The sequence below is a fragment of the Sipha flava genome, unplaced genomic scaffold (genome assembly GCF_003268045.1).
Source record: "Sipha flava isolate LNK unplaced genomic scaffold, YSA_version1 38_pilon_pilon, whole genome shotgun sequence".
NCBI classification, from domain to species: domain Eukaryota; kingdom Metazoa; phylum Arthropoda; class Insecta; order Hemiptera; family Aphididae; genus Sipha; species Sipha flava.
Genome location: NW_020273099.1, coordinates 3,033,890 through 3,043,427, shown reverse-complemented (window position 1 = coordinate 3,043,427; position 9,538 = coordinate 3,033,890). Strand labels below are relative to the sequence as shown.

The following is a 9,538-nucleotide window of genomic DNA, read 5'->3' as shown; positions in this document are numbered from 1 at the left end:
GTCACTGTATAAACATATTATCATAACAAAATATTTATAAGAAAACTTATATTTAGATTTTTTTTTCAAATATTACCTAAGACCCTAATTTTATATGCTTATAACGATTGAGAAAGTAATATATTAAGAAGGAAAAAGGAAAATAAAATAAAAAATACCGATCTTTATCAATCTGATAAAAGAACAATGTATAAACACATTAAATACACCAATAATTATTTCGGGTAGACTATAAAAAAAAAAAATTCAACCTAACCAATTCAAATAAAAACCTGTAATTGTTCGACGACAACTGTAAATATTTTTTGTTTTACAAATCAGATGAGTAATTGTTTTCGACACATACACGCACACACGCCAACACTATTTCGAATACCCATAATGGAAAGCCAACGTCTATTTAATTTAACGAAAATTAATTATTTATTCCTGTGCACATATGATCATGATGTACCATTATTATGTTATTCAATTAAGTCTTCGCTTTAATTTGTTGGTTGGAAATTTTTTTTTTTTTTTTATAATATTTTGCGTATTATGGAACAATGATGAAATTCACTTGAAATCACCGAAACGTAATTACAATGTGATTTCGAAGGATGCGAAAACGAAACGTTATTTGAACAATTGTTAAGCGATTTTCACGCGAGTCGAACAAATATTATATTAAATAGTGTAATAAAACGGTTCTAAACGTTAATGAAAAATAATGCTTTCCGATTTTGTTTTTCGTCTAGGCGCTGTAATCGAACGACGTACGAGTATAATACAATGTCCGCTTAAACCGTACGTAGGTAAGCGTCGCTTAACGGTACGGGTTTTGAGTACAAAATGATCATCATGCACTCGTATGTAATATCCAACGAGAGTATGATTACCGTTTTCGAGGGAAAAGCTTTTTACCGGCGTCGAAGTCGCCGCGATCTACATCGCGTTCGCCGCAAAAAGCTTTTAAGGTGTTCGCGGCTAATGGCGTTTAATTCGAGAACGAATTCCCAACGAATTCTTCGCCGCAATTACGGATGACCCAAAGAACGATAGACGCAATTGCAGCCGGGCTCTGCTGCCTGTGCGTGCGCGTTTTCACCGCCGCGATGTCCTTTACGTCTTCGCCATTATGCGTCTCCGCCTGGCACCGCGCACGAGAAAATCGATTTGACAATGATCGGTGAAACGGTATTATAATGACAACGTTCACACACTCGAACGCATATAATATGTGGTATTATACGCCGTATGGAACGCAATTCGAAAAACGAAAATCGGAATCGAGTGAAACTGAAAAATTTCATCGCGAACGCCCAAAAACCGTTCACACGCGTATGTGTGTACTTAAGTGCGCATTCTGCCGGTGGCGTGTGCGCACAAACACACATTCGCACGCATACACACACGCACAGACACACACATACACACACACACACGCACACACACACACACACACACACGCAAACATGTACACACACGCACGCGCATCGGTCAGGCTCCACTTATCGTAAGACGACAATAGACGACGACGACGACGACGTATAGACAACGATGATGGGCGGCTCGAAAAATCGTTATTATCGTCTTCGGGTGGGACGCAATGCAATTACGTTCGTCGACGGGAAGTTATCCGGATGTGTACGAGTGCGCGCGCGCACGCACGCGTGTGTGTGTGTGTGTGTGCTGTGAGCCATTCGTGTGTAGGGATGTTAGCTGGAAAGTGAAAAGGAAAATATTAGACGAGTGGGGAGAGTTGGGCGCCGTATAAAAATCCTTAAGACTCCGTGTGCGGAATCAATTGGTGGAAAAACTTCGCGCGCACACAGTGATAGTCTCGTCTCGTCTCACCCGTACCTGCGACAATCCGAAGAGTTTTTCGACTCCGTTTCCCATCGTCGGCGGTCCATCCGTGCCATACCGATCGCGATTCAACCGTCCGTCAATCGTCGTAACCGTCCAGCACAGCGTCATGTCGCGGTCCGCAGTCGTCTTCTTTGCGTTCGCGATCGCCTTCTCGTCGGCCGCAGCAACAGCCCAACCGCCCGAAGCCCGTAAGATCGACACCGGTGTCGGCGGTGACTTCCGCGTGGTGTTCAAAGTGTTCCAGGACTGCTCCAAGTCGCAGGTAAGTCGGATATAATTGTTTATTGATGATTCGATGCGCCACGCCACGGCGACAGTTCCAACGGTCGGGGGGTGAGGGGGGCGATTTTTTCTTTTTGATTTTTTCTAATATTCGCGTCGCGTTTGCCCGCAGTTTGGACCATGTATCAAGCACAAACTGCTGACTGCTCTGGACCGGATCAACGAACAACCGGAGATGGAACTGTTCGACGGCGTCCGGCTGGTCAAAGACCCTGGCGCTCAGAACGACGTCGTCCAGGACCTTTCATCGGCCCGATCCGCTGGAGACGACGAGACCACCAGCCTGGATACGCTGGTCATCGACAAGGTGATGAACTTTTTCAAGTCCCGTAGCCTCCAGTTCAAACTGCTAGATAACGAATCCCGACAAATGGCCGATGGTAAGTTCGAATTATTACGTTCATCGCGATTCTTTCGCTGTCCCGTTTAATCTAACACGTTGTATTTTATAACTGTATAAATTAAAAAAAATTTAAAATAATTTTACTTAAAATTACATATTTTAAAAGAGAATCGAAATAAAATTGATTTTACCCACATCAAACATTAAATACTTACAAAAATAATGCAGTAACTTACTAAAAATTTTCTAGAAGAAAAATTGTCATCGTCTTCGTATTCTATAAAATAATAAAACTAAATGTTATTTATTTAATTTAAATCTGGTAGTGATAGGAAATTATCGAGTGAAGTTTAAGAACTAAAACATATTGAAAATAGGATGGTTTCTCATACACTCAAAATATGACACTCAAGTAACACTTGGGATAAAAAAATGTTAATGGGAATAAGTAGAATAATATTTTGAAAAAGCTAAAAGCAACATCAACAAATACACAAAAAAATTGGTAAATGGTTAATACTCGTAAATTAGTAAGTAATTAAACAGCTTATTTATTTATTTCTATATATAAACTATTTGTTTGTGTAATAAATCGTAAATAAAAATGTAAAATTATTCATCAATATTTTTGATAATTCTTCTTTAAGGGATTCTTCAATAATTGGTTTCCTTAATATTTAAAATATTAAATTTTTCATAAAAACTTCAATTTTTTAATAAGCCCAATAAGTCATTTGTTATTTTTGGACAGTATTTATTTGAACTTATTTAATTTCGCACATGATTTATTTATTCCTTCAACCAAAATTTCTTTTATCCAATATTTTATTCATATAATTAGTATTGTCATTAGTAAGTCATGACGAACAAAAGTATTAAAATTTAAAAGTAATATATTAAATTATTCTTATTTGTACAGAGACTAAGACGTGTTCTATATTTTTCATAGATTGTATTAAAAATGACAATCAAAATTTTTTTTTTATGCCAATCGATTAGTATTATGATAATCTACAGGAACACGCAAAAAAAACAATGGTCACAATGGACAAATTCCCTTATACTAGGGCACCATCTAATTATGTTAAGCGGAATACGAGAAACTATTTTACCAGGATAAACAAGAACCGTTTAAACACACTTAAATCCTTAGTCCTGTAAGATTCAGGTCGCGGCGGGGAAATAATTGGCTTTACGTGGAAGTATTTCGTGTCACGTGTACACCTAACACCGATCGGGTGGGATAATATAATAATAATAATAATCTAAAAATAGAACTCCGTCAACAGTGTATCATTGAAAACAAACTGGATAAAAATGGTGATAAAAATATTTTACGCGTTTTGAATGCATTTCGTCGCCGATTGTAGTGGAGCATAGCGCGTGACGTATGGGCGTACCGCGATTATAATGTTACGACGCGTCCGAAACGATCGGACCGAGGCGAACGCGTGCACGATGTGTCGGTATGGGGTGACGCGTCCTAAGGGGGTGTAAAAATAAAAAAACGCACCGCGAGTCCGTCGCCGTTTCGCTGGACGTTTCGGACGCAGCGGCACAACAACGCGGGCGACGCGCGATGTTAACGATGCGAAAACGAAACGTTATTCGAACAACTGTTGAGCGATTTTCACGCGAGTCGAACAAATATTATATTAAACAGTGTAATAAAACGGTACAAAGCGCCAATGAAAAATAATGCTTTCCGTATTTGTTTGTCGTCTAGGCGCTGCGATCGAACGTCGTACGAGTATAATATAAGGTCCGCATAAACCGTACGTAGGTGACCGTCGCTTAACGGTAATGGGTATTGAGTACAAAATGATCATCATGCACTCGTGTGTAATATCCAACGAGATTATGATTACCGTTTTCGAGGGAAAAGACGCCCCCGATCGTTCGGCGACGTTTTTCGTGCGATTTCGATGCTAACCGACCACAACCGCAACATCGTTCTCGGCCCGGCCGCCGGCTAAACGATCGGACGCGTTTCGTGCGCGATTGGTCTTCGAGCGCACGGCGGTGTCCGGGTTTCCGTTTCGTTATTGTTGCTGTTGTTATCGTTTGGTTTTTTCTTTTTTCTCTCGTCACGTCCCAAAACGGTATCACGTACCGCTGCAGCGTCGACATCACGGATATCGGCTCGCACACGTCGCACAGTATTACGTGTACGACGGTGACGTCGACAACGAAACGTTTTCCCGCCACCGCCACAAAGTCGATGATTTCGGTCGACGAATCCGTGCGGGGCGAAAATCACGGACAGCCATGCGTTCCGATTTAGCTCCGGTACGAGAACTTTTCGAAACCGACTCCGGCGAAGTATAATTTTTCGCTAAAAATCGCGTTATCAAACGCGTCCGGATAAAAAAGTGCGTACCGGTTTAGAAAACCGCAAGGTGCCGTCGTCGAACGGCAACGGTAAGCGTTCGATTTCACATAACATGACAGATTTGTTGGGTTTTTCTCCCGAAACGTTTGTTCGGCAGAAATCTGCGAAATTCCAACGCTTCACGGGATCGACAGCGCGGCGTATTGCGTTTTTGTCCATTTGGAGTTCACACCGATAACGGTCAATTAAAAGTCATTTAGACGGTTGCAAAACATAAGACTTTCGCGGTCTCCACAGCATAGTTCAACCAGATTTTGTTCATCGCACGCGAATTCGGAGCAGGCACAATTTTTTTATTTACATTTCAAACTTTCCCGGCTAAGGATATTTAAATCTTGCGCGTTCAAACATTCGTTTTCATTAGCATTTTTTTTGGGGCTGTTCACCTTCGTGTTTTAAAAACGTGCCGGGATAGCATCGGACTGCGGTTCGCGGTACATTTGGGTTTCGATGCGTTTCGATCGGTTATTATGTACCAGCGGGCGCATCGCGTTAGTAGCGGAGAAAACGTTTGTGAAAACGATTAGCGTTTGTTAAAACGGTCGGGGAAGTGTTGGTTCGCAATGCAACCGACGTCCAAGAAGCGTAATGCATTCCTGGACCACACGGAATACTTTTCAATCGGTCGGCGAAACGTCAAACGTATTTCCAACCGCGTGTTTTCAATGCGATTCCGAGGCCGTCCACGGTGTTTGGTCGTCTCGCTGCGGTGCTCCGCCACGAGCGAATCGTTTTCCTCGTCGGGTCGGCGCGCGCGCCTCTGGGGTCCTAAACGGCAAAGACCGATTGCGGTCGCGAATTCCGCAGCCGGACGACGATTCGCACAATGCACGCGACTGATAAATCTGTTGTTATCGTTATTATCGTTGCATTGTACTCGGACGCACGTGTGCAGCCGGTCCACGAGTCGGAGCGCGTTAGGAAACTGGGTCGTGTAAGCGACATACAGACCGCTCGGATTCCAACAACGACGGCGGCGGTTCAACGTCGCGGATCTGCGCACCTGCGCCGGGTCGTTGTTTTCCGATATCAATAATGCGCTATATCCGCAGTGACGGTTTCGACGTTTTCCCGTGCCCTAGGCATGTCTCTCAAACCGTACCGGAAAACCAACTGGACGTAGACCGGACGAACGTTAGTCAAAATGTAAATAAACAAAATGAAAGCTCAACCCGGAGCGTACAGTAATCGGACCGGAGGACTGTCGGGTTAACGAAAACGCCGGATTAATGGAGTTTCACGTAAAAAAACGAATCTATACTTATTGAACAACCTTAAATTATTGTATTAAAACTTATAAACAACACTTTCGTGTTTACATACTAATTTTGTACGTACTTTGAGTTAATCTTTTGACAGGTAATACAGGTAAAATATATGTATATATATAAATTTGTTTTTGTTTTTTGTTTCAAATAATGCTTTTACGGGTTTATAATAATAAATGCTTTTAAGACAACATTTTAATATAAAATACTACCGGATTACCGAAAGTCTACTGTATTATTATATTTGTGAAGTACGACCTATTTCGAAATAAAAATTCATCTTCAGGTACGTATTAAGTAAATAAAATCGCGACTAATTATGAAAAATATAAAATAATAAATTTAAAATAAACTATTTCTTTATATATATAAATATATTAATTTACGAGTATTAACCATTTAATGATTTTAATTTTTATTTCGTTTTTTTATTATTTGAATATAGTTATTAAGAAAAATTACACATATATATATAATTTTAATTAATCAGTAATTTGGTAAATACGATGTTTATCACGATTTTCCTCGTTCATTATAATGAAGAAAGCCTAATGTTTATTCTCCCACAATCTCACTTTGCGTGCCTTAAACCATTGTATGTAAATTGTAAATAGGGTCAGTTGGGTAAAAAAGTATATAATTCCGATAAGAATAATTATAAAATAATGGAATTTTTCAACAAGTTCTTTTATTATTAATATTTTAAAATATTATTTTCTGTTCTTATGGGTAAATGTTAAAAAACTATTGTTGTTTGCTAAACAATGTGTGGATACGTTCAAAGAGTAGTGATTCGAAATTAAGAAAATAGTACTAGAAAGCGATCTGTGTTTTTCGCGGGATAAGATAATTAACATCAATTTAAAAACCAAACCTTTTTCTATAACTATTGTTCATATTACATTCGTTTTATATATATATAAAAAAAAACCGAATGATTTATTCTAGCTCTTATTTTAAGATTTAACGGGATGTAACGGTTTTACAAGGGCTCTAAGTTTTAATGAAGTTTTCTAAATCATGTCATTGCACGAATCCGCCTCCGATACAATGATATCGCATTATGTTGATAAGACCGCGATATTATTGTAATCGGACGGTTCCAGGATCGTCTCGTATTGTTCGTACGCACAAAACGCCTATGAACCCACCGCGTAAAATATATTACAATGACCGGCCGTCGCGCTATCACACGCACATAATGTTTATTCATTAGTACCTATCACCGCGATGAATTCATTGTCGCGCAGTATTCTGTGTCATCTGCAGTCCTCAACAGCCGATATCAAATCCTCCTCGTCCATCTCCTAAACGTAAACGGCTTTGATTTTTATTACGATTGTTGTTCGTCTCGCGTTGTCGACAGTTTATCGGGTATCGGCGACGCGCGTACGCGAAAATCTTCGATTGTTCAATAGTACGTATAATACACGACTCACACGCGCGGCCTTTCTCTTCCGATACACCCATTATTGTTATTATTATTAATATTATAATACCGCTGCATTGTTCTGGTCGTCACGGTCGGCGAAAAACTTTTCACTCATCAAAACTTTCGTTGACGCCGCACTACACGTGATTTATACCGATGGTTTCACTGGATCCGGAACGTTCGGAGTGTCCTACGAGGGTTTGCTAAATAGCAGTGATGCGTTTTTCTACGATTAAATGCATTCGATTTTCCTGTTTTTTTTTTTTTTTTTTTAATAACAGGAATGTGTACTTAAACAGGTTAATTATTATTTTTTTGTACGATTTTAATTTGTCCTACAAGACTTCACTCAAAATGTCTATGGTTCTCGGCACATTTAATTTTAGAACATAATATTTCGTGAAACCGTACAGCCGTTGGACGACGTACGACTTAATCTGTTACGGAATACGTACGATCGGTTACCGGTAGGTACACTGCAGTGATGGTCATAAGAAAAGCAAAATCGTTTTTTGACTTTGTGCGCTTACGTGAAAATTTCTCGATGTACTACCATTATCCCTAATCGGTGTTACTACTTAGTTCGCCAACATTAACTTAACACTTCCTCGAACACACTGTAGAAAAAATCAGACCATGGTAAAAAGGACGAAGCATACTTTATTTTTTTGGTTCGTCGAATGGTTTTCTGTAAATCGCTTTCTTCGCATTTCGGTCGGTGTCATTTCTCCGAACGTAACAATGGTTCCTGACCGTAATCTACGCAGTTATATCATAGCTATACGTCCGAAACGACAAGCTTTGCGTTGCACACTTTTTCGTAATAAACAGAAAACGTAATTCTTAAACGACCGAATGTTGCTATTCCGACTCGTATACTCTTCCTACTTTGCGAGCGCGCGCGTTACAATTCCGTTACCGGAAAATCGAAACTTCTAATCTCGTTCTTTTTTTTCTCTTCCCTCCATCTAGGTCGCAAGAAGAGCAACAAGTACAACTCGCTGCTGATGTACCCGTTCATGATGGGCGGCATGACCATACCGCTGGCGTTCGGCGTGCTCGCCCTGTTGGCCGGCAAAGCCCTGATCATCGCCAAGCTCGCGTTGGTCCTGTCGGCCATCGTGGGTCTGAAGAAGCTGTTCACGGACGACCACGGCAGCAGCCACGAGTACGTCACGCACGGCAGTGGCCACTACCGCAGGAGCCTGCCGGGCGAGCCGATCGCCGCGGCCGCGTCCAACATGGCGTACAGCTCGTACATGCCCGTGTACGAGGAGCCCGTCCGGAGCACGACCATGAACGCGATCCCCTTGTGAAAGGGTCGACCGGGATGTACTAACGCGCCGTTCCGTCGGGGATAACGCTGCGCCATCGTACAACAACGTCGTACTACTATATTAGTATTGTTCGTATTGTAATCGTTGTTGTATTAATATTATCGGTGCATTGTATTGCGCGTGCGTGTCTTCCGTTGTGTCGCTTATTTAATTTATTATCATTACACGTATTGTATTATTTATTGTTTGATGTACGAATAAACTCGATCGGGTTTCTTCTATTCGCCTGTTTGTAAATACGTTTTATGTTTACGCGCGTGCTCGACACGATGTTCATTATTATCACGCGCATAATAGCTTCACTTGGGATCGAACGCGGTGGCGCCCGTACCTGTTACGCGTTACTTGTCGCGGGCATCGTATGGCGCGCGAACGGAACCTTCCATCGTTTCCGAGAAGATCCCGTAGCGGTACGGTCACGGGGAGCTACGACCGACCCGTTCGAGGACCTCCTGGACAATTTGCAGGACGACCTCGCTCGCACTTGTAGCACACGAACAGTGAACGGCGACGGAGACCTATTCCTGAATTCCACACCGTATCGTTCACGCGTTCCTCTCGTAAAAACACATATCCGGCTTTTTGAATGGCCGCATTCGAATTGGGTCCCGAATTTAAAATTACTACACTAGT

The 9,538-nt window shown here is 41.2% G+C and overlaps 1 protein-coding gene across 1 annotated transcript; it reads left to right on the top strand.

Moving 5' to 3' along the window:
• Nucleotides 1-1,957: 1,957 nt before the first annotated feature.
• On the top strand, nucleotides 1,958-9,129 carry LOC112688421. Its single transcript, XM_025561589.1, has 3 exons — nucleotides 1,958-2,113; nucleotides 2,246-2,513; nucleotides 8,541-9,129. The coding sequence occupies exons 1-3, from the start codon at nucleotides 1,958-1,960 to the stop codon at nucleotides 8,882-8,884; spliced, it is 768 nt and encodes a 255-aa protein (XP_025417374.1). The 3' UTR covers nucleotides 8,885-9,129.
• Nucleotides 9,130-9,538: the final 409 nt, after the last annotated feature.